The sequence below is a fragment of the Acinonyx jubatus genome, chromosome A2, assembly GCF_027475565.1.
Source record: "Acinonyx jubatus isolate Ajub_Pintada_27869175 chromosome A2, VMU_Ajub_asm_v1.0, whole genome shotgun sequence".
Classification (NCBI taxonomy): Eukaryota; Metazoa; Chordata; class Mammalia; order Carnivora; family Felidae; genus Acinonyx; species Acinonyx jubatus.
In genome coordinates, this window is record NC_069383.1 from 164,722,338 (window position 1) to 164,746,466 (window position 24,129).

The 24,129-nt window shown below is 64.3% G+C and overlaps 1 protein-coding gene and 1 long non-coding RNA gene across 15 annotated transcripts in view; one reads left to right on the plus strand and one right to left on the minus strand.

Annotated features, from left to right (window-relative positions):
• Positions 1-2,471: 2,471 nt before the first annotated feature.
• The window catches only part of TCF3 (transcription factor 3), a 31,274-nt gene continuing 9,616 nt past the window's right edge, over positions 2,472-24,129 (plus strand). For 6 of the 14 annotated variants that reach the window (XM_053220203.1, XM_053220204.1, XM_053220199.1 and 3 more), the window contains exons 1-8: positions 2,473-2,779; positions 4,653-4,784; positions 8,069-8,141; positions 18,911-18,984; positions 19,182-19,260; positions 20,971-21,038; positions 22,194-22,323; positions 22,943-22,992. In XM_053220203.1, the coding sequence (XP_053076178.1) occupies positions 4,713-4,784; positions 8,069-8,141; positions 18,911-18,984; positions 19,182-19,260; positions 20,971-21,038; positions 22,194-22,323; positions 22,943-22,992 (546 nt within the window). In that variant the 5' untranslated portion in view covers positions 2,473-2,779; positions 4,653-4,712. Of the gene's footprint in view, positions 2,780-4,652; positions 4,785-8,068; positions 8,142-18,910; positions 18,985-19,181; positions 19,261-20,970; positions 21,039-22,193; positions 22,324-22,942; positions 22,993-24,129 lie in introns of all 14 variants that reach the window. The other 8 variants (XM_053220207.1, XM_053220206.1, XM_053220205.1 and 5 more) reach the window with 3 other exon arrangements.
• Positions 21,179-23,040, minus strand: LOC128314978 (uncharacterized). The gene is made up of 3 exons (XR_008297375.1): positions 22,881-23,040; positions 21,531-21,881; positions 21,179-21,328 (listed from the first exon to the last, which is right to left on the minus strand). It is a non-coding gene; the product is annotated as an uncharacterized LOC128314978 (long non-coding RNA).

Here is a 24,129-nt window from a genome sequence, read left to right on the forward strand (position 1 = left end):
TGTTCTGTCCCTTATCCCCCCACTCGCTGGTGACAATCTGTTCTTGGCATTAGTTTTGCCAACCAGAAATAGGGTTATCTCCCTCAATGTGGGGTCCCCGGCCTGGGGTGTGGCTTGGGTGGAAGGAGGAAGCAGGTGGGGAGGCAGGGCTCCGGCTCCAGCCTGCCCAGGCCCAGCAGGCGAGCACCCAGAGGAGAACAAAGGCCACAGGCAGGCAGGCAGGGGTGGGCGGGCTGTGGGCCGGCCTCAAGGGGCCCCTGGCACCAGCCACCCGCTGCCTGTCCTCATGCCAAGGCCTTGCAGGGCTCACCCAGGCCTCGGGGCTGGGCAGAGGTGGCAGCGTGGGGGGCCCCTGTGGACTGCTCCACCCAGTGACTCAGCCCATGCTGGGCCTCCCCAGGGAGGACAATGGTGGCTTGTGGGTGCCGGGAGGGCCTCCTGGCAGGTGTGAGCCCCAGGGTGGACCAGGCCCCAGGGAGGAGCTTTCTAAGCCTTGCTATCCTCATCTGTACAATGGGTTTAATCTCTCGGGCATGAGGACCTGACAGCCAAACATATGGATGGAAAGAGCCACATTTGGAACCAAAGGAGGACCTCTGATGGCCCTTCTTGCCTTGGAGGGCAGGTGCTGGGCAGGGCACAGGTACCACTGTGGCCCAATGCCCAGCACCAAGAAAGGCACCCAGTTGGTGCTCGATAATTGCATGGTCCACGAATGGATCTTCCCCCCCACCTCCAGTGAGTGTGTTGAGGGCCACTCCAGGAACCTTAACCCCAACGCTAAGGGTTAGACCCTGAGCATTCTCGGGCAAGGGGGAACTGAGGTACGCTGATTGAGGCTGGGACCCTGAGAGGCCTTGGCCCCAGCCTGGTCCTCAAGAAACTCCCCGGGCTGGGGGGATGCCGGAGCAGGAATAGGCCCATGGGGTCAGAGTCGGGCCACACGGAACAGCTGGGGACTGAGGGGGCCACTACCCTGCCACAGACGCAGGCCCGCCGCCAGTGGGGAGAGGCTGAGGGATGCGGGCACAAGCTGTGGGCACCGACTCTGTACCCATCGCTGTGCCTTCCATTTTCCTGAGGGGGAAACTGAGGCCCAGAGAGGGTCAAGAATTTGCGCAAGGTCGCAGTGAGGCGGGAAGGAATGAGGAATTCGAACCCAGACCCCAAGACCCACACCTCCCTCTCCAGGCGTGCGGCACAGGGAGCTTCTCTGAGCTAGAAAGGATCAGGGTCAGCCTACTAGGGGTGCAGCGTGAGGGGCCTGTGCCTTTACTAGGAGGCCCCTGAGCCCTCCACTCACTCCTCACCCTGGACCCCCTCTTTTCTTCCTGGGCCGGGAGCAGCACTGAACTGTGGTGATTTGGGGTTTCCAGGTGTGAGTGGAAAAACATGCCAGACAGAGGGCAGCGCAAGGACAACGGGGCCTGCCCGGAGGTGAGAAGGAGTCTGGCAGCTTCCAAACCAGCAAAGAGGCCCCTGGTGGCGAGAGCCCAGTGGGCCAGGAGGATGATGGCTTCTTCCCAGGCCTGGAAGGGAATGTGGCTTTCTGGGGACCCAGGAAGTCACGAGAGCTTGTCATATTTTCATTTATAATCTTATCATCCCCTTTCTGAAGGGTCTGTGGTCCTCAAAAGCTGAATTGCCCCTGGAGGCGGGAAGAGTTTCAGACCCCAGAAGACAGACAGCCCGCTGAGAACCAAAAGGCTTGCGTCCAGATTCCGTTTCACAGAGGAGCAAACTTGAGAATCAGGTAGGCCAAAGCAACCAGCAAGTCAGAGGCACGCACAGTGCGGGTTCCCTGTGGGCCTCTCTGACCCTGAAACCGAGCTGGCTTCCATTGCTCTACCAACAAAATGGGTCCAAATCCTGTCCTCCGGACATGGATGCCCGCTCTCAACAGCCAGCACCAGGGGCCAGCCCTAGGAACTGAGACACGACCCAGCCCAAGAGGCCGCGCGGGCGGCAAAGCAAACCTGACAAATAAAACCCCAAAACCCACACCCCCCCCCCCACCGGTTCTCTAGGCCTAACGCTCCGAGAGTCCCACCTCCTTCTTCGCTAGACGCCGCGGAGGCGGGGCAGGGGGCGGGGCAGCCCCAGAAATGGCCGACGAGCCCGCCAATCACGGTTTCGCGCCCTCCGATTGGCCACTGCTGCCGTGTCTTATCTTTCCATCTCACGTTCCCCTCCCACTTGCGTCACGGGTGTGTTCCAGCCTGCGTGCGCCTCCGCGCTGGAAGATAGTCCCGGCCCCCTCCCCGAGCCTTTTGCTGGAGGCCCGGCCGGGCGCCCCTGCTCCTAGAGCCCGGGCCTCACGAGCCTCAGCCGCTGCCGCGGGCGCGCTGGAAGGCGAGCCGCGGAGACCGGCGCGGGCGGAGCGGGCGGCGGCGGCGGAGGGATCCGCAGCGACGCCGGGCGGGGCGCGGGGCGGGGCGCGGGCGGGGCCTGGCGGGGGCGGGGCAGCGCGCGGGGCGGGGGGCGGAACATGTCTCCCGCCGCAGGAAGATGAGGCAGCGGCGGCGGCCGCGAGCGTAGCGGGCCGGACCGAGCCCAGCGACGCGGGCGGCGGGCACCGCGAGCTCCTCACACGCCGCCCCCGCCAGCGTCCCGGCCGCGCACGGGCCCCTCGGGGCGGGCCGCGGGGAGGGCCGGGCCACGCGCGCCGCTGCCGCCGCCCACGCGCGACCCTCGGGGGCCCGGCGCGACGCCCCTTTGTCCGGGGGGGCCGTTCATGCCGCCGCCCCCCGCGCACTGCGGGCCGGGCAGCGCCGAGCAGGTGAGCACGCCGGGACTGCGGGCCCGGTGGCTTTGTGCGAAGTTGGTCGCCCCCCCCCGCCCCCGCCGTCCCCCCCCCCCCAGCCGCCGCCGCCGCCGCGGGCCCGGGGAAGTTGGGGCGGGGGCGCCGTCCGGGAGTTCGCCCCCGCCGCGCCGCGGGCCGGGCGTCATTGTTCTCCAACTTTCGGCGGCGCGCCCCCCGCCCGCCGGGCCGCACTTGGCGAAAGTTTGCGGCGCGGCGGGCGGGGCCGCGGCGGGGCCCCCTCCGCCGGCGCCGGAGTTGGTGGGGGGCGGGGGGGCGGCCTTTTGTCTGGCGGGGAAGGTGCGGCGGCGCGGCCCGCGGGCGCAGGTTGAGGGCCGGGCCGGGCCGGGCGGGGGGGGCGGGGGCCGCGAACATCTGCTCCGCGTTAGCGCGGCCCGGGGCGGCGGCGGCCCGGCTTCAAAGGCCCCCGGGCCGCGCGCCTGCACCGGCCGCGGCGGGGGGGTGGGGGCGGGGCGCGGCGGGCGGGGCGCGCGGGCGCGGGGGCCTCCCCCTGGGGCCGGCGGCCGGGCCCTCTGCGCCCCGAGCCCGTTTGCAGCCCCCCGAGGTCCGGCGACACCCCACAAGTTTCCAGTGCCCCCCTCCCCCGGGTCGGCCCTGAAATCGGTTTCAACCACCCCACAAAAAAGTGCGGTTTCGTACTCCTCAACAAAGTCAGTTTCACACGCCCTGCGAGAGAGGGAGGACTTGGGGGAGGGGGTGCGCCGGGGCGGCCGTTTCACACCTCGCCCCTGGTTGGCAAACAAAGCGGGGGTTCCTCCGCTCCTGGAGTTGGGTCTCCCTCGACCTTGGAACCCCCTCTCCCTCGCAGCCTGCGTGGTTTCCGTGGGGCCACCCCCAGCCTGGGAGCTCGGCAGCGAAGCCGGAGGGGCCCCGCGTTCTGTCCGCGGGACGACGGAGACATATTCCGTTCCCTTCTCTGCGGGGGATGGGGCCAGGCAGGTGACTCTCCACCCCCGTTGTAGAGCGGAGGCCCCTGGGACCGTGCGGGGGAAACCCTGGTTTGGGGGACCCCCTCTCCACCCCCCTCCAGCGGGAGGCAAGGGATGTTTTCAAAGTTGCTTAAAAATAATTCCCGGATACGTCGTGACAATAAAACAACCTAGGATTGTGTTTTTTTTTTTTTTTCTCTTTTTTTGAGTTCTGTTGTTTTTCTGTGTGGGGGTAGGAAGTTAAGGGTGGAGGGAAGCTTTGTAGGTAGGTCTCTGCACAGGGCACCCCACCAAACTGCCTTGCTTTTTTTTTTGTTCGAGACTTCTTTTTGCGTTTGAGTTTGGGGTAACCTGGTTTTCAGCACGCTGTGACAGCTGCTTGTGGGGCGGGGGGGGGGGTCACAAAATTTCCCCTGGGATGCAGCCTGGGCCCCCCTCCCCCTTCCCTGGCGGGTGTGGGAGAGAGGCGGTGGGGAAGCCTGTGGGGGGGGGGGTTGGAAAGGAGAGATGTGGGGAGAGGGGCGGGTTCTGGCCTACTGGGGAAGGGACCACTCCCACCCTGCATCCAGTTTAAAATTTGCAACTGATTCCCTGGTGGTCTAGGAGGGAGTTTAGGGAGTGTGTGTTTGCAGGTTCTCGACCCCCACCCCCACCATCCTTCAGACTCCCCAAGGGCTCTGGGGAGAGGTCTCCAGGGGCCCAAACCCAGTCCTGCCTGCCCTGCCCCCACCCCCAGGGTCGTGAAGGGGCTCCTTCTGGGAAGACCCAAGCCCTCCGGGCCTTTAGAGGAAGGGCTTTTTAAATAGCTCCCCGGTTCCCCATCTGTCTGCCTCTTGTTTTGGTCACTCAGACCTCTTCTTTTTCTCTGTTTTTCTGTGTGTCTGTCTCCTCTGCTCTTGTAGGGCCGTCTCTAGGGCCGAGGTGCCCATCCTGCCCCCTGAGCCCACCATTGCCACTGGAGAATGAACCAGCCACAGAGGATGGCACCCGTGGGCACGGACAAGGAGCTCAGTGATCTCCTGGATTTCAGCATGGTAAGCCAGGGCCCTGCCTTCCTGGGTGCCTCCTCTGCCTCAGTGTGGGTCTGCGCACCCAGGGTTCCTGGGAAAGAAGCTTCTGCCAGAAGTACCCCAGCAGTCAAGAGCCGAGCCTCAACGTTGGTTGGGCGGAGGGGTCTGGTGGGGGGCTGGTTGGGGGAATTGGGGTGCATTGGTTGTGGGTAAGCAGCGGCCTTGGTCTTCTGATCTGGAAAATGGGTGTGATCAGGGTTATTTATTCCAGCGTGGACTCAAAAAGAAAAAGGTGCCTAGCACCAGGTGACGGGTGTGGGGGCCCTTTCGAGTGAGGCAGGGACACGGGTGTTGGAGGTCTAAGACCTCGGTTATTCATCCACATGGCAGCTCGTGCGATGGTCGGGAGGGGAGCAGCGGGCAGGCGGTCAGAGATCTGGAGAGCGTGGGCATCCCAGGGTAGCAGGAGCTGCTGCTGTCACTGCTGTCCTGGCTGTCACAGGGAGGCAGGCCCGGGTGGCAGTCTCCCTCATGCTTCCCGGAACGCCTGTGTCCTGCCTGGCTGGACGGAGTTTCCCAGGGGTGCTGGCTTCCCGACGCCACACAGCTCAGCAGGGCCCGGTGAGGCTGGGAGCCAGAGCTCCTTCGGTGACTGGAGCCGGGACGCCTTGTGAAGGACCAGGGGGCTCCGTTTGCCCATCTGTGCCGTGGGCCACCTGTCCCAAGTGTCGGGGTGGCCAGCGTTTTCTTCAGAAACTCCGCACCGTGCGTGTGCGCGCACGATTCATCTGTCCCGCTCCCGCACCTCCCAGGCAAGCGCTAGACCCATTTGAAACGTTGGGGGAGGGCGCTTTCGGTGTGAATTCACTCCTGTGCCAGTACGAGGCCCCGGCCACGGAGGCCTGTCGAAAACAAAAGTCCCCGAACCGAAACGACACCAGCCATCCTGTGGAAAAACACAGCCCATGGGACAGAGGGGCTACAGCTCCGGAAGGGCCGTACTGGTATTTTTGAGCCATTTTTAAGCCCCGTTTTATTTTTGCTTTCCCGGCTGAGTAACCTAGAGTGCGGTTCAGTTTTTTTCTTTCTTTTTCTTTTTTTTTGTTAAACTGACAAGTCACAGACTATTGGGCTGGAACAGACTGGGGTGGGGGTGGGCATGGGTTCAGACCTGGCCCCTTCGCCTCATCTGTCCAGGAGCCCTGAGCCCCTGGTTCCCCTGCCCCTTGTGCTTGGTGGGTCCAAACATCTCGCGCGTGCACGTGTTTCCAGCTCACAACCCGTTTCGCAGGTGAGGAAATTGAGACTGAGGGTTAAGGTGTTCTGTGCCTCCCCCGGAGGGACCTGGGAGCTGGATTTCCACGCACCGTCTGTGCTGTTGCAGGGAGGGAGGCCTGGCCAGAGCACGGAGGCCGCTCCCCGGCTCATCTCCCACCTCCCCTTCTGTCCATCTGGAGCTGCCCCCTCCCGCCTGCCTCCGAGAAACTGAGCTGGTTTACATTTTTTAAAATAGCCGGGTTCAGACTGGAAGAGGGAAGACCTCCAAGGGGAAGGCTCGCCGGGGCCGGGTCACGGGAAGTGGTGGGAGAGGCTGCCGTCAGAAGGGGAGGAAGGAAGGTGGGAGCCACGGTGTTACAGCGGTCGCTCCCCGAGCAGGCCGATGAGGGGCCGGGGCCGTGCCGCGGGCATCGCTCGTCCGGTGACGCGGCTCGGTAGCCCGGAGGGAGGTAGCACTGGCAGAGGCTCCCGTGCGCCCACGGGGCCCTCGTGTGATGGGGTTTCCGCCTCCCACGTGCTCAGGGCCCCGAGCCCATTTCACGGAAGAGAAGGCAGGCTGCAGGGTACGAGGGGCCTTGTCAGTGCCCCGGTGGCAAGTGCCACATCCGCGGAGCCCCTGGTACCCTAGAGGACAAACCAGACACTTGGCGTGGGGCCCCCATTCCCCCAGGGGCTTGGTGACTTCCGGTCCTGGCTCAGGCCAACCCATCTCTCCTTGCAGGCCTCAGTTTACCCAGTGGGACAGGGCCTTTTCCGGGAGAACAGGGCCCTGGGGAGGCTGGGCCAGTTGAATGAGCACAGCCACGCCCCCAGGAGGGGGCGCAGACCCACTGAGAACCTGCTTCCCGCCAGGCTCCACGCCAGGCTCCACGCCTCCCATGAGGCTCTGCTCCTGCGCCCGCGGGGCCAGGTGAGCACGTGGCCTCCGTTTCCTTCCTGTAGAATGGGGCGTGGGGACAGGACCCCACTTACCGGGGCCCTCCCCAGGCCTGCTGTGCTGGCCTGAGAGTCCTGCCCGCAGGCCCCCTGCCCTGACCCCCTGGTGGGTGGGGTGGGGTGGGGTGGGAGGTGGGAGGTGGGAGCATCAGCAGGTCCCCGATGAGCCCCTGGCCCTGATTCCACCCACTCGTGATCAGTCGGGCCTTAGGTGGAATCTAGAGAACCTAGACTCGGTGCAGGGATGGGACAGGTTTTGTTTTTGTGTGGCAAAGGGGTTTGTTGATGTTGGGTTTTCCTGGCTCATCTTGCTAAGCTGTTTAATCTCCAGGGACTTAACGCCCATCGGGTAACCGGGGGTGGGGGTGGGGTAGGGGCCGGAGGTGCTAGGGAGAACCACTCAGTCACCTGTCGGGGGGGTGCTGCAGCCTTTCCCACATGCCTCCAGCTTCCTGTCCTTTCGGGCCTCAGTTTCTCTTGATGCCTAGCCTGGTGATGAGGGCCCCGGGTAGCCCCTGAGTGCAGAATCTGGCATGTGGGGGACACTTGGCCCAGGCCACCCTCCTCCCGCCCAGTGGCCAGGCTGCGTGCTGCTCAGGGTCAGGGGCACACGGGAGGTGCTTCCGGCCTCGGGGAAGGCCTGAGCTCCCCTGCGCCTCGCTGCCCCCACGCTCGTGGAGTGTGAATGATCCGGCTCCCTCAGGAGGAAACCTAAGGAAAACTTGGTGTCGTTTCTAAGGGCGGATAAACCATTTTAAGTGCAGAGATCGGTGACGCCGGCCCCAAAACAAACTGCATAGACAGCAGAGGTTTGGGGTTTGTTTTTCTGGTGTTTTTGGGGTTTTTTTGTTTTTTTTTTTAACGGTCATCTTTTAAGTAAACTCCCAACCCCGAATCGAGGCGTGTGCTCCCCCAGCCGGGCACCCTGACAGCTTTGAGACCCTACCAGATCTCCATCACTGGCACAGACTGTGCCTTCGGGCTTTGCTGGAAGGGCCTTTTCTGCGTGCAGTGTGGGCCTTCTGCCTTCTCTCCCCTGGGGTCTCCCGTGGATGGCCCAGCCCCCACACTCACTTCTCTCTCTCTCCCCACAGATGTTCCCGTTGCCAGGGGCCAACGGCAAGGGCCGGCCCACCCCTCTGGCTGGTGCCCAGTTTGGAGGCTCAGGTAGGACTCCGCTGCCTCGGGACGGCACAGGGTGGGGGTGCGGAACCAGAGGCACTCTCAGACTCGGAACCAGAGGAGGAGGTGTTTGGGGGCGGGCCGCTGGGGGTGGGGGGCCTGTGTTACAGTGGGGCACACGTGAGGTGAGGACTGGAGCCTCCCAGGTCCCCGTGGCCTCAGCGGGCCTTGGGTCTCCAGTTGAAGGGGGAAACTGAGGTCCAGAAGATACGAGACACGGAATCTAGGTTTTGCTAACTCTTGCTCACCTTGTGAGTCCGGAGAAAGGCCCAGCTTCTGGCTGTTTTTTTTCTAAGCTCGTGTTACGAGTCTCTCGTATACAGGATCTGACACTGGGGTGACCAGCCATCCTGCCGAGGACCCAGGGGTGGGTGTTCCCGGGATTGGGGATTTTGAGCATTCAAACTAGGTCTTTGGCAAACCTGGATGAATTGGTTACTCTCCCCGGGCACTGAAGGCCCCTGACATGGTTGGGGGGGAGGGACAGACCGTTCTTTTCTGCTCAAGGAACACACAGGAGGCGTCAGGGAGGAGACTGTCTCAAAGCCAAGGTGGTCGGGGACAGTCTCTAAGGAGGTGATGTTTGAGTGGAGACCAAAGGGTTCAAGGCAGAGGGTACAGCTCTTGCAAAGGTCCTGGGGCAGGATCTGGGTTGACGTGTTAGAGGAAGAGAGAAGGGGCTGGTGCAGGTTGTTCCGGGCCTTTGGGGTCTCTGGGAGGACTTGGGCTTTTGCCCAGGAGGTGGGAGCCATGGAGGGCTCTGGGCAGAGAGTGATGCCTTGTGCACGTTGAGGAGTCTACCCTGTTTGGTGGGATTTGGGGGAGCCCTTCAGGGAGATGAGAGGACTTGGGCAACTTGGCCATCTTTCTGGGGTCTCAGGATCGGGACCGTGTTTTTCTGTGACTCTGGGATTTGGAATAGAAGATTCTTTCTTGGAGTCGTCCGTGAATTCCATCGGGGCATCCCGTGTGCTTTGGCTGGAGGAGGGGGTTTTCAAGGGTGGTTTGTGCTCAGCCTCCCCCCACCCCCCCCCCCCAACGAAGGGAGGGACATCGTGCTGTGTCCTCCCATCCCCCGCCGGTGCTGGCCTTCCCCTCTGCCTGAGGAAGTGGCTGCAGGGCTGGACAGAGTCCTCTCTGGGATACGGAAGTCCCCACAGGCCATCCCGCCCCCTCCCCCTAGAAACCTCTCCCGGGAGCCGGTGTGCTACCCTTTCTCTGCTGGGGGCACACGGTCAGGCCCTGGGGGCCTCCTGGGAGGAGGTGCACGGCACAGGCACGTGCCCCTCCCCTCCCCCTCCCCCAGGCTGCTGCCCCCGCTGCCTTTTCTCTTCAGTGTCCCCTTGGACAGCAGCCCCGAGTCCCCGAAGCCGAGGGGCGCCTCCAGGCTGGCCTGCCCTCTGGCCCTGCCCCGACCCCTTTGGACGGGGATGGTCTTGCCCCGTCTCTCCCCCCCCCCCCCCCCCGGCCCCTTGCCCTGGATGGATGTCGTGTGGTCGTTGCGGCCCGAGCCCTCGCTTCAGCAGGCACCAGGGCGTGGGACGGGGGGCCCCAAGACCCGAGCTTCAGGGCCGCTCCTCACTGCCGCCCCAGGCACAGGACGTGCTGTGTCACCTGTGGTGGGTGGCATGACTGAGCCTCAGTTTGCTCATCTGTAAAAGGACATCTGGCTGTGGCCAGATGATTCAGTGAGCTTGTGGGCGTGAGTGCTTTGTAAACAGGGATGGGGGTGTGTCTTGGGACCCTCTGGGCCCGGGACCGGGGGACCGGGGAGCCGGAGGCGGGGGCCGGCCCCCACCGAGGCTTCTCCCTGCTGGTGCTGGAGGCCCGGGAGAGGGGCGGGTCCCCCTCTGTCGGGAGCGGGGGGGCCCGGGTGCGTGCTCGCAGGGGCTGCGAGCGGCTGGTGGCGCGCCGGCCCCGTGCCCCTTCTGGTCCTGCTGCCGCATCCTGGTGTGGCAAGCGGTCCGTGGCGCCAGCCTGGTGGGAGGCCTGTGAACGTGGTTCAGGTCGAAGCTGAGTGGTTGCAGAGTCCGGCGGCAGCCGTGTTTGGGGGTCCGTCCGCGCGGTCTTTGTTTCGGAAAAAAGAGGGAAGTGGAAACAGCCTACCGGAGGTGGGATTTTCTGGTTAGGATGGGGGGGGGGGGGGACGCCGAAAGGGCGAATACTTGTGTTGGCCCCCTTGCGGGAAGGCCTGGGGCGAGAGCTCTCTGGCGCCAGAAACCAGGGGCCCGGGCCGCGGGGCATCAGGAAGTGCTTGCTGCCGAGCTGGGGACAGCTCTTTCCCGCGTGGCTTCCCTGGCTTGCTGCTTTGCGCGCTCGGGGACAGAACACGTGCTCAGGGTAGGTCTCCGGCACTCGGACAGACGCTGCGCACCAGGTCCCGGTGAGCGCTGCGCCAGCACTGGCTGCCGAAGGTGTCCCTGGTGAGCTCCCGGCGAGAACGTCCGTCCGGGGCCCTGCGCTCAGCCGGCACTGTCCTCAAAGCTCTCCGGCCTGGTAGGCGACCAGGAATCCGCCGTTTCAGTGGGCGTTTACGTGATTAAAGACGGTTGGCTGGCCGACTTTTCAAAAGTGTGAGTTCTTGATGAATTTTCCGTTACCGTCTTGAGCCCTTTTGGGAATCGATCATCTGTTTTGAAGTCCTCGTCGATGGACAGGAGCTTGCGAAGACCTGTCCCGGAGGTCGAGTGCAGCCCTCTCCCCCCGCGGTGGTCTCGTCCGTGGTGTGGGAGCTGACCTCGGTACCGCACAGAGTCGTCCGGTCTCCTGTGCTGTGCACACGCGTGTCTGCACAGGTGTGCGGGGCGGTCCTGTGCGCCTCACCCCACGTGTGGCCCGTTGACCCACCGCCTGTCCCCACTGCGCTGGCGACAGCTGACTTACCATCATCCGGCTCACGGTTTTGTCACGTTGAGAACGTCGCGTACGCGAAACCGTACGGCACGGAACCTTCTGAGATTGGCTTTTTTTTTGGCCGAGTGGGATTCCCCGGAGACCCATCCAAGTTGCCGGCCGCATCACTTCCTTCTGTGTTGTTGCCCGACCAGCGGGACACCGGCAGCGATGACACGTGTTGGTGACGACAGCCTTCGGTGGTTTTTACGTACTACGCTCCAGGCGCAAAGCCTGGACCCTGCGCGAGTCTTCACAGGGAAGATGAAACTCCCAAGTGTATTAACCGTCCCGAGAAACCACCCAGCGCTGCCTCTCGGCAGCTTCCTTTAGCCCTGCCCTGTGCTGCTCTTGGAATTTGCGAGAGTTCTTTATGTAGGAAGGACGTCATTCTTTTGTGACCGGGGCTGCAGCTTTTTTCTTAATTATAGCTCGTTAACGGTGGAGAGTTTTAGCACGTCTCGGTGTTTTACGGTTATTTTTACGTTGTCGGATCTTGTTCGTTTGCGGGGTCCTACCCTGGGTGCCACTTCTGAAAAATCCTTAGGTGACACGGTCCATTCAGCAGTGCAGACGTGAGGGTCGTGGAGGCGCCTGCTCCTTGCTGGGTCAGGCAGAGGAGTGTGTGGGAACACTGGAGGAGGGCAGGAAAGCTTCTGGCCGTCCTGGGTGGAGCAGACACGCGAAAGTGGGCGGTTAGTGATCTAGGTTCCCAGCTGTGTGCACACGTGGGCTCACCTTTGGGACTGCTCATGACAACCCCCCCCCCCCCCCCCCCCCCGCAGCCCTGGTCCTGGTCCTGGTCCTGGTCCCGGCCCCGGCCCCGGGCCTGGGCCTGAGCCACTGATGGAGAGGCTGGCAGAGGGCACATAAGAGCTTCCGGGTAGTTCCGAGGAGGGCCTGTCCTTGGTAGAAGCACGTGCCCTCGAAAGGCCGGGCCCGGGACATCCGGACCACACCCCCTTTATGAAGATTGACCACGTACCGGTCACAGCGCGACATCTGACGAACGAGAAGGAAAGACGGGAGCACAGACCGTGTTCTGTGGTAACAGGGCAGTGAAACGAGAAGGAGACAAGAGGCCAGAAAGTAGAAAAGGTCTGGCCTCTCGGAAAGGCTGAAATTCCTTCTAACCTACCTGTTGGGTTAAAGCCGGCACTCAAACCCGCAGGTGGGGTGGACTCGCGGGCATGGCCAGAGTCGTGCTCGGGGGAAGGACCCCTCGCCAGGACGGATCAAGCGGAGAGAGGCGTGTTGTGTGTCAGCGGGAGACTCAGGCCCAGGACGCCTCAGGGTGGTTGGAAGGGCGCGTCCTCGGGTGCAGGCGGGTGGGCGGGGCAGCCGTGAACTGTCTGTGGCCGCCCAGTGCTCCCGGGGTGCCCTGGTCCCCCCTCAGCTGTGCCTCCGCAGACTCTCGGGAATAATCCCTCGCGCCCGCTCCCACCCCGCCCTGTGAAACTCACGGAGACTCCGGGAGGAGCTGTCTCCACAGCACTGTTTCCCGGGTTCCTTCCCCGTCCGTGTAGGTTTTTTGTGTTGACCCTTAGGGCTTTAAGAATAAACCTTGGAGGTTCGCCTGGGGGGCTCAGTCGGTTGAGCGTCCGACTTCGACTCAGGTCACGATCTCACGGCCCATGAGTTGGAGCCCCCGTCGGGCTCTGTGCTGACGGCTCGGAGCCTGGAGCCCGCTTCCGATTCTGTGTCTCCCCCTCTCTCTGCCCCTGTCCTGCTCGTACACGCGTGCGGTCTGTCTCAAGTGTAAAGTGAGTAAAATATTAGAAGAAGAGGATAAACCTTGGAAGCTGAAGCATGGGGCGGTTGGTTCTTGCGTGCTTTTGTTTTTCCCGCCCCTGCTCCTCCGGTGAGGGTCGTCGAGGTGTCGGAGAGGTTTCTGTGTGGTTTGCCTCTACCGGGTCGACACCCCTTAATGATTCGCAGTTTTGCCTGGGCTTCGTTTTCTGGGTGCAGCGGGGCCATCCTCCGGCGCCTGCTGTCGGCTCGTCAGCGGGGCCGGGTCTGACGCAGGCTGTGGCTCTGAGATAGATCTTCCCGTGTGCGCACGTGTGTGTGTGTGTATCAGTCTCGGGGCGTTGCCTTCTGGTCACACGTGGCCATCCGTGAGTGTGGTCAGGGCGTCGTGGTCCGGCCCTCGGCGGTCCTCCTCTGCCATGTCCTGGCACTGTCCTCGGCCCTTTTTCTCCCCTGGGACGTTCCTCACTTTGCCCTCGTCCCCAGGGTGCGTGGGGCCCGTGCCTGGACCCGGCTCGGGAACAGTCTCTGACGGGCGGGACCGCGGGCGCTGGGGAACCACCCTCCGCCCTCTTTGCCTTGGATGCTTTCTCGAGCCACATTTGGTCCTGCAGCGATGGGCCTGTTGAGGTTGTGTCCCTGCCTCCTGTCAACTGTGGCGTTTTCTCAGGAGAAGATCTCACTTCGGACACGTTTGAAGGTGGCTAACGCGTCAGCCTTCCAGGAGCTGCGCGGCCACGGGTCGTGGTGTGTGAGCAGGCAGGCCCCATCTTGGTTCCCAGCCTGCTTGGTTTTCCTTCTCGTTCTTCGTCCTCGGTTAAGCTGCCTCCTCTCTCGTCGTGTTCGCTTTCCTCCGGACTTGGTTCTGCCGTCAGACTGCTCTCCTCCCCCGGACTTCTTCCCCTCCCCCACTCGCTGTGTGTGCGCGTGCGCGTTCGTTCCGCTGGCCACCGAAATGCATGTCTCGTTACTTCTTAGACCCACTTGTCGTTTGTCTGGAAGAGGTGCTCGTGGTGTCAGGCTCCCGTGGAGACCTCTGGCTTCCAGGCAGGGAGCGGGTGCTCCTTCTGCGACTGCCTAACTCAAGGCGGCCGGTGCTGTGCCGGGTGTGGCCGGAGCCTCCTGTTGTTGCCACAGCGGCTGCTCTGTCGTCGTTCGCGGCCTAGAGGTGTGACGCGCAGCCCGATCGCGGTTTCCACGCGTGTCGCGTCCAGGACCAGGCACGGCGCCGGCTTCTCTGGCATCCGTGGGTCGGGCCCGTGTGTGTGCTGGCCGCCGCAAGGCACGGCCCGTGGAACTCCCTCTGTGGGGTTTTCGTGGGCGATCCGGCCCATCCTCCGGGAAGGCGCCTTGGAGCCAGGCTGCCCCATGCGCGTCCCGCCCCCCCCCCCGTGGCTCTGCCCGGCGCGTCAGCCCTGCGCTCCGCGGGCCCTCCTGCCCTGGTGCTCTCTCCTTGCCGTGCTCCTGGCGGGCGTGTGCCTTCTGGAATCGGCTCTGGGAGGTCGCTCTGTCTGCGGCCCCGCGGGTGGCTGTTCCAGGGTTTGTAATACCGCGGCAAAGCTCCCGTTCCCAGCGGGGAAGCCGGACGCCCTGTCCTGTGGGGCTTCCCGGCCGTCGGGGCGCCGACCCTGCCGCTTGGGCTCTTCGTGCCCCCGCTCCCCATCCGCGAGGCCGGGAGGTGGCTGCTGTCCTCGCGCGGGTTCGCCTGGCTGACGGCCGCCCGCGCCCACGTCTCTGGGGCCGCCCTGGCCCGTCTTCTGCGCTCAGGACCGCGTGTGCGGCGCTCGTCCCCGTCCCGTTTGGGGTCCGGGCCCAGGAATGCTTGGTCGGCTGCGCCTCGGAGTCCGGTGTCGCGGAAGGCCAGCTCTGTGGGCGTGGGTCTCCCGCCACGTCCCTCCGTGCGTGGTCCCCGAGCCCCGTCCCTCCTGCCGCTGCCGCTTTGCGGGCTTTCTGTCTCCCTGAAACCTCGTCTCCACGAGCCGCGCCAGCTCCGGGCCTTCCCTTGAGGCCTCGTGGCTGTTGCTGACGTTGCGGATCTTCCGGAATCTTGGTCTTTCTTCCGTGTTCCACGCGTGTCTCTGTTTTGTGTCCGTTTCCCACACGGAGGCCCCAGGTTGGGGAGGTTCTCCCGTCCCCACACTCGGATGCCCCATGGGTCCCCCTTGAGCCTGAAGCAGGACGAGGGTCTTTCCGTTAGGAGTCAGTCACGGGTCTGAAATCCACGGGGGGCCCGGTTTCTGCAGCGGGGGGCCCCGTTTCCCCGTGCATCACATACGAGTGGGATCCACAGGAGGGCTGCGAGCTGCTGGGGCCGGGGGGGCAGAGCCCCTGGCTTGGGGGTCCTCCTGGTCTTGCAAAGGGTGGGGCGTGGCCACAATTCCCTGTCTGTCTCCGATCTGCTTGCTCACGGGTTGTGAGCAGGGGACCCGCTTTCCTGCCCCCACTCGGGGCACCTGCCCCCAGCCGCTCGGAACCTGGTGCCTCTGGTGGGAACGTCAGTGCCTGGGGTGTGCACACTGCTGGGCTCTCCTGCTGCTGCTGTTTTCCACGCCATGTCTCCTCCTTTCCAGAAAACAGCAGGGGGTGGGGGGTGTTAGGTGGCCTCCGGTCGTGGCCAGCCCTGGAGACCTTACTGAAATGTGAAACCATGCAGCCCAGAAAACCAAGTGTTCCTGCAAATGAACAGGGCAAAGGACGAAGCAGAGGGCCGGGAACTCGGAGGCTAAGTGAGCCTGGGTTCAGGGCTCGGCCCGCTGCGCCCCTCGCAGCTTTTCTCCAGCTCCAGCGTGACACAGGAATTGAACGGCTAGCCCCCAAAATCCCAGGAAGAGAGGCCTCCCCTGGCTCGTGGGAGTGCACGGCCCCAGTCTCCAAGTCCAAATTGGTGTCGGTTTTGCCCCCACACGAGCCCCTCGGTGCTGCCCGACGAGCCCCCGGCTTGGGAAGATTTTGATGGTGAGACAGAAGGGCCCAAGGGGGGCTGACGGGCCCAGCGTGCACCGGCCGCCTGGGGAGCTGGAGAGGGCGAATTTCCCGAGCGTCTGCCAAGTGGCGGTTCTTAAGGCGTCTTTTTTTTTTTTTTAGGTTCATTTAATCTGAGAGCGAGCACAAGCAGGGGAGGGGCAGAGAGAGAGAGGGAGAGAGAGGATCCTAAGCAGGCTCTGTGCTGACATCGCAGAGCCCGACACGGGGCTCAAACTCAGGAACCATGAGATCGTGATCTGAGCCCAAGTTGGATGCCTGACTGACTGAGCCCCACCCCCCGGCACCTGAGCTGGGCTGACAACCACCTGGGTCTTGCCTGCCCCACGCCCCAGCCTCGCGCCCGGTCCCGACATCTGTGGCTCAGGCTTCTTTGTACAGAGTAACCAGCTTCAGGAATCTTCCTTCCTGCTGGGGTTGGCTGAGCTTTTCCATAAAGAGCCAGCAGCTAATCTGTTCTGTCTTTGCAGGAACAAACAGGCGTGGTCACGTGTCAGTAAAACTTTATTTACCAAGAGCAGGCAGAAGGGGTTTGTGGGGGTCCCTGGGTTGCAGGATGCCACCCCAGTTTCTGGGGAATCCAGCACATGCCGTGGGCCACTGGGTCCCAACCAGCGTTGCCGCCCCGTGTCGCCAGGTGGGGACCAGGGTCTGCCAAGGGCCCAGCATGCCCCGCCCCCCCCCCCCCAGCGCTTCCGGTCCCCTGTCCTCAGAGCAGCCCAGGCAGGTTAAGTGGCACTTCGGGCCCGAGACGTGGCCCTGGCGGGGCACCCCCACCCCTCAGCTCTGTCCCATCCCACTCCTGCTCTAGTCTGAGGCAGCCTCTTGGCCCCGTGCAGCCGAAAAGAAAAAAGGCGTAAAAAAAATTGCAGTCTGACAGCAGCATTTTATTCTATTAGTACGTTTTAATTAGAACTTGAACGAGGGGTGTGATGAATATTCATGATGATTATTAAAGTGTATGATTAATCACGTGCAGTGGGGGAGGGAGGGGCCGTCCCCGTTTTTGTCACCGTTAGAAGAGGGGAGGCCAGTGGCCCATGAGGGGTTTTTCCAGAAAGGACAGAACAACACCCGTTACCTCTGCCCAGAGCTCATGGGCTCTGTGGGTGCAAGTCCCTGGGCAACAGGTCCTGGGGTGCCCCTCAGGCTGCCGGGCTTTGCGGGGGCTGGGCTGTGGGTGCCGAGGCTGTTTCCTCTGACGTGGTCTGCTGTGGTCTCGGATGTGGCCTCCCTGTTCACTGTTGCGGGGTCTGCTGCCTCCAGGGGCACGTTGTGGATGCCCCGGCGGGTGGGGGCTGCTCCAGAAGGGGTGGGTAACTGGCAAGTTGGGTGCAGAAGGAGACTGAGGCTCGGGCTGCTGGCACTGTGCCCCAGGTCGCCCTGCCTCACCGGCTGCTCTGTTCCCAGAGCCCAGGTAGGGGTCCGGGACCTCAGGTACAGACCCTCAAACCTGGTGGCAAACGCTGGGTAGACCCCCGGACTGCGGGAGCCCCTGTGGGTGTGCCCCCACCCCCACCCCAGCTAAGGCAGCCCCCCACTGCAATCGCGTTGGGATTTTTTGATTAGAAAATAAAACGTATGTGGGCTATATGAATATTCATTAGGCTGAGGGATTAATATGCATAATTATGCAAATCCAGTAGCAATTAAACACCAGCTTGGGGAGAGACGATTAACACAAAGGCACCGCAATAGGGTGAAATTTGAAAGGAGTTTCTGGTCAAGACGAGCACGGGAGGCTGGGTGGGCTGGCGGAAGGATCCGGGCTGGGGTTCCTGCAGCCTCCCCCAAAGTCCAGCTGTGTCGGGTCCCGGGGCCACTGAGGTGGTTTTCCTGGCTGAGACTTAGGGCCTGGGCACAAACCTCCACCCCGTCACCCTCTAGCCTGACTCGGGTCCTGTGGAGTAGGGTCTGTTCATACTCCTCTTGTTTACACAAGAGGGAGACTGAGGCACGTGGAGAGTGGTCCTGGGGCCAGTCTGGGGGCCCCCAGACTTCTCTGCATGTGTTTGTCAGGCAGTGAGCTTTAGAGCCCCGGTCCTTAAGGGTCTGTGCCTACTGGGTGGTGCCTGGGAGTGTTAGGGGAGATAAGGGTCCCTCCCCGCCCCGCCCCACCCCACCCCACCCCACCCCACCCCACCCCACCGCTACAGACCCAGGCCCTCTGCCTCTCTGGCTAACTCCCCTGCGCCGTCGGCCTTGGGGGTCCACCGGGCTGGCAGCAGCCCCTTGTCTCTGCCCGGACCTAACCGGGGCTCCACTCCACCCTTAAGGGGCTGCCGGCCTGTGTCTGGAAGGTAGTCGGTTACAGCTGTGCTGTTGTTTCCACCGAGGAACGCCCCCCCCCCCCTCCTGAATTGTCAGTGGTGGGAAGGGAGAACCTCCCGCTTGCCTGAGATCAGAGGTTATCTGTCACTCTTCACCCGTTCACTGACGTCCTCGTGAACCTTTCTTCAGGGTCAGGAGGGACTAAGCCTGATGCAGAGGCCCGAGTCCCTTGGGGTCAGGGCTGGGCCAGAGGGAGAAACTAGGGGCTGGAGGGAGGAGGCTCTGAGAGGGAGGGCCCTGCCCGGGGCAGGCATAGTGGCTGGGGCCTTGACGGACGGGTAGGAGTTTGCCAGCAGAGGTAGCTGGTAGAATTAGTCTGAACTGTGGGTCTGAAGGGATGCTAGTTGCCGGGATGTCGGGGGTGCTTCCCACCAGGGGCAGTTGGTTCGTTTTTTAAGATTTTATTTTTAAGAGAAAGCACACGTATGTGCACACGGGTGCGGTAGAGGGGCAAAGAGAGAGAGAGAGAGAGAGAGAGAGAGAATCCCAAGCAGGCTCCGTGCTCAGCTCAGGGCCCGACGCCGGGTTTGATCCCGGGACCATAAGGTCACGACCTGAGCCAAAATCCAGATTCAGACGCTCGACCAACTGAGCCGGCCAGGCGTCCCGTCAGCAGTTTAAATAGGGGCAGCGCTGGGGTTGGTGGGGCCAGATGGGCTTCGGCCCAGGCTGGATCAGGAAGGGCCCAGAAGACCTGCCGAGTCGAATGAGGGCTTGTCCCTGAGGCGGTGGGGACCAAAGCCACGTTTAGAATCGAGCGGCGGCGACGGGGACCCTGACTCTCTTCTCTTGCCCTGCAGGTCTCGAGGACCGACCCGGCTCGGGCTCCTGGGGCACCGGCGACCAGAACAGCTCCTCCTTTGACCCCAGCCGGGTAAGGAACCTCTGTGAGGCCTGAGACCTGGCTTTCTCCTCTCCAGCGTGAGGAGTATATGGGAAACTGAGGCTCACGGGGAAGTCACGTGCCAGCCTGGTGTCCCGTGGCTTTGGGCTCAGACACGTGGGTTCAAGTCCCAAGTCGGGCACTCACTAGCCGCCTGCTTCCCCTCACGCCCGCGTGTCTCTCCACAGGCCTACGGCGAAGGCACGCACTTCCCTGAGCCCCACGACAGCCTGTCTCCGTCCACATTCCTGGGACCTGGGCTCGCGGGTGAGTGTGCCACACGGTCCCCTCCCCCCGTGCTCGAGTGTGGCCCCCGGGTGTGGCCGGCACACTCCAGGCACCGTGCTGCAGGGGGCTCTCCTGGAGCAGAGGACGCAGGTGGTTATGGCCTGGTACCCACGGGAGAATGGGCTCAGGGGTCCTGGCGACTCACGGAGGTGGTCCCTCCCCACTGGGACCCAGGGGGGTACTGTCCCCTCGGTGTCCCGACTGTGGGATTGGGGTGCTCACAGAAGCCCCGGCCCCTGGGACCCCCCGGGGCCTGGGTGGACGGGTGGCCGTGCACGTCCCCACGACAGGGTGCGCGGCGCCTGTGGAGGGAGTGGGGGGCAGCGTCCGAGGACACGCTGTGCGGCGGGAGTCTGCCCGTTTCCCAGACCGGGAGGGCGGAGGCGGGCCCAGCACGTGGCCTCGGGTGGCCTGTGCGCCTGCCGGGACGCCGCTTCCCTTCTGCCTGTTCCTTCCTCCCGCTTCTTCCTGACGTGGGCAGTTTCCCACGGCCAGGCCTGGTCACCAGGGCCCAGAGCCCAGCTGTGTCCCAGTCCCAGCACGTGGCACCCAGGCCGCCCTGGGCTTCATGCTGTCGCTGTCAGCCTGGTCCAGCTCCGCAGTGAGGCCACGGTCCTCCCACCCTGATGTGCGGGCCCAGCGCACAGCTTTAGGTCCCTTCTCTGGGCCCAAGGGGCTCGTGGCCGCACCTCTCCAGCCTCGTCCTGCCTCCCAGGAAGCCCCTGTCTGGTGCCTGCTGTACGCAGGGCCCGGACCCCAACCCGCTCCTGTTGCAGGGGAGCTGAGAGTCTGGGAGGGAAGCCGCCTTCCTGGGCCGAGCCCAGAGCCGTGGCCTTGTTGCCCTGCTGACCCCGGGGGCACGGGAGCCAGGGCACCACCGTTCACTCCCGGGACCGGGACAGACCCCCTCTGGCCTCTTGGGTCTTGGGGAGGTGGGACTGGGGACATAGCCCGTGGGGCATCCCCCCAGCAGCACCTGTTCCAGGAGCTGGGCTGAAATTGTAGTTCTGTGTAAAGGAACTGGGGAACGTTCTCCTGTAGCTTGAGAGGAAATCCAGTAGTCGGCTGAGCACTTGAATCCCTCACTCACGTCCAGGCAGGTTATGGTTTCCACTCAGTCGTCACCAGCGCCCAGCTTCAGCCTGAATCAGCTTTAAGGGGCTCGGGTCCTGGTCAGCCTGGGCCTCTGCCTCCGCGAGGCCAGGTCAGTGGTAGGTCCAGGCCTCCGTTGACATTGGTACCGATGGGCAGGCTGCGTCCACACAGGGGCCGCCACACGCTCTTCAGGAGCTTGGGTGGAGCCCAGGGCCCTGGTGCTGAACCTTGCGGGTGCACGGGACGCCGGCCTGTCCCCTGGGAGCCCAGCACTCTGCGGAGTGGATGCCTCGGGACCGTGAATGGAGAAGGCGAAGGCCAAGTGCAGACCCCTGCCGTCCGTCCCCCCTCGGGGGCAGCACACGCGGGGGCCCCCAGCGGTTCACCAAATCCTCTGCAGGTCGTCTTGGGACAGCGTCTGTGCGGACCTCTGCTTGTCCGCGAGCCTGACGGGGGGACCAGGGCTCCTCCGGAGCCCTGTTGGTGTTGCGCACCCATCCAGTGACCGCTGTGTGCAGGCACGTGCCTGGCGGTGGGTCAGCCGTTGGGACGCGCCACCCCCGGGTCAGCTCCCAGCGAGTCTTCCTCTTCCAGGCAAGGGCAGCGAGCGAAGCACATACACTGCCTTCGGGGGAGATGCGGCTGTTGGCGGCCTGAGCCAGGTGAGGTCTGGGGCCAGGGCCCCTCTGCTGGGCCCGCTGCTGTGGAGAGTGGAGCGGGGGGCTCCCGTCACGCGTCTGCCCCCCCGCCTCTCCCCCCGCCGGGGCTGTGACTGTAAACAGACGCGTCCCGGACCTCTTCTCTGCAAGAGGTTCCCTGGTGGAGCCAAGAGCCAGTCGGCTGCAGTACGGCCAGACCCCGGGAGGCCGGCAGGCTGGGTGTGGACCGGGCGAGGGGGTGCCGGGGAGGCCGCGGCCCCTGTCCCGTGGCTCCCCGACCTGGCGTAGTTAGTCTGTAGGGCAACAATGGTTTCGGGGGTCACCGTGCACGGCTGGAGGGTCTGAGAGACATGTGCCACCCCCAGGCCGTGGGCGGGGACGCTGAGGCCGGCCTGCAACCCGCCCCCCATGCCCCCCCGCCTCTCAGCCTGGCCCTGGGTCTCCCACAGCCTCCCAGGGAGCCCCCGGCGCAGGTGAAAGCCCCACCACGCTGACCTAGCTGAGAGGCAGGGCGGCAGTGACCAGCCCCCGTGTCCCAGTGTGGCCCCCGGCTTGGGACTCTTCCAGCTCGGTGCGGCCGGGCCTTGTCCCGGTTGGTGCCACCTGTCCGCGTGCCGTGTCCCCTCAGGAGCCGTAGCGGGTGCAGCTGTTGAGGGCCAGCCGGCTGCTGGGCCCCGTGCGCTGTGGGCGCAGCCAGAGTGCCCGCCGTATAGACAGGAAGGGTGAGGCGTGGAGCGGCCGCTCACCTGAGCTGCAGAACCAGCTGGAACCCTGGTCGTTTCTGCCCTTGAGGAAAGGAAGTCTGTTTCAAATTAACACACGCAAAACAAAGCCGAAGCCGGGTACCTTTAAAAAAACAAAAAACGCGTGGAGTGAAGCCACCAGGTTTCTCTGACGCCTCGACGCCCGGCGTCCTAGAAGGGCTGCGGTTTGCTGGCGGCTTTTCTTTCTCCCTCTTGGGAAAGAGCCTGAGGCTTACGGTCGCTCACGTCTGAGATCAGAGAAACGGCACTGGTGTCGGGAGGGGACCGTGCCAAGCAGGGCAGGAAGGGGCTCCGCTGAGGGCCGCCGGCACCCCTCGGGCGGCTCCGAGCAGCGGGGCCAGATGCCGGCCCGGCGCCCCACGATGACCTCTCTCTCTCTCTCGTTCCCCCCCAGGCTGGCTTCCTGCCTAGCGAGCTGGCCCTCAGCAGCCCGGGGCCACTGTCCCCTTCGGGCACCAAGGGCAGCTCCCAGTATTACTCCTACGCCGGCCACCCTCGGCGGAGAGCCGCGGAGAGCGGACTGGGTGAGTGGGGACCCCGCCACCCCCCCCCCACCCCCCCCCGCTGCTTGCGGGGCCTGGCTGGAGGGACGGGTGGTAGCGGGGAAGGAGCGGGTGTGCTCGGGCCCCGCGTTGGGAGCGTCTGCCCCGGGCACGCCTCGTGCAGGGTCTCCTCCTGGTCCTTCGGCGCTCGGCTCTGGGCCAGCAGCCCCGTGACCCGCCCGGTGCGGGTTTTCCCTGCCGCCACATCGTGGCCTTGTCACGCTTGGGGACACCGGCCCGCACCGCGGCACCGTGCTTGGGGACGCCTTAAATGGCAGCAGGACCCACAAGACCCAAAGGTGCAAGACTCCGGGCACTCAGTCGGCCGTGAGGAGGACCTGGTTTCCAGAAGCAGGGCACTGCCCGGTTCCTCCTCGGCTGGGCCACGTGTGTTGGTGGCTCACGCTGTCCCTGTGGTTTGCGTGCCCGAGTGGCCGCATGAGCCCTGCACGTAGAGATTTTGGGTCCCTGAGTTGGGCAGTAGGCGAGTTTGCAAGGGCGGGAGCCAGGAAGGTGGCAGGGAGGGACGGAGCAGAGACCTGGGCACGTGGTGGGGGCAGGAGGCGCCCTGAGGACCCCTGATTCCCCTTGCTCCTGACAGACACACAGCCCAAGAAGGTCCGGAAGGTGCCGCCAGGTCTCCCGTCTTCGGTGAGTCGCGGGGTCCCACGTGCCACGTTCCCGGGCTCGGGGTCGTCCCTCTGGGGGTCCACCGCACGTCAGCGGGGGGGAGGGGGTGGCCCCCAGGCTGGAGGTCGTAGCTGTGACAGCTGGTATGCAGGAATCCAGGACGTTGTTTCTCGGGTCTAGCTTGGATTCCTCCTGTAAGAGCCACGTGGCACTTGTGGGCAAGGCACCTTGGGTTGAGTGTGATGGGGTCTCGGGGGCACCCTGGAGGCCCAGGTCAGAGAGTCCCCGCCCTGCCGCCTGGCGATTGGCAGGGGGCCACGCTCTGGCAACGGACTCCCTGGAAGAAACGGCAATCTGCTGGGGTGTCTGGCTCCTGCACCGGCGTCCGGGAGCCCCTGGGCCCCCCGGGCTGGGCACAGCCCCTGTAGGCCGACGCAGGTTGCACCAGACCCCGGGGTCAGGGTCACAGGGTTGGCGCTCTGGTCTGCAGCTGGGAGGTGTGGGTCAAGCTCCTTTGAGACCTCAACCCCCGCTTTCCCCATCTGAGCCCCCGCCCCGGTTTCCTGGGACATCAGAGCTGAGAGCCCCCTGAGCCTGACTCGGCCCGGCCCACCCCACCGGCACTGACCCCACTTCCGCTCCAGGGCCAGGGCGGGCGTTCCCAGCCGACCCGGGGCTTTCCTGCCAGCCTGGCCTCCGCCTCAAGCAGTGTTCCTCCGACGTCAGCATGACCCTAGGGCTTACTTTGCCTTCTTGGCGCTCTGGAACCAAGGGCTGGGTGTTAGTCCAGGGCCCCGCCTCCGAGGCCCCCACGTCTTCTGTGATCAGGGCTGCGGCCTTGGGGGGGCTCCGGTGCAGGGGGCTGAGGAAGAAGGAAGGGCTGGGGGCATCACATCCAGGTTCTGCTCTGATGGACCGAGAGCATCTTCCGGACTGAGGGGGGTGGGGGGGGGGGGCGTTCTCAGCAGGGGGTCCCGTCTGCAAAGACCTCAGGTGCCAGAGCCTGGAACTTGGGGGGGCAGGGGGAGACAGGAGGTGGGGAGGGGAGGAACTAGAGGAGTAAGGGCGCCACCAGAGCCTCCAGTGCTGGGGAAGGTCAGCTGCACAGAGGGGTGGGGTGTCCTCCCCCCCCCCCCCCCCACCTGACCGCACCCACCT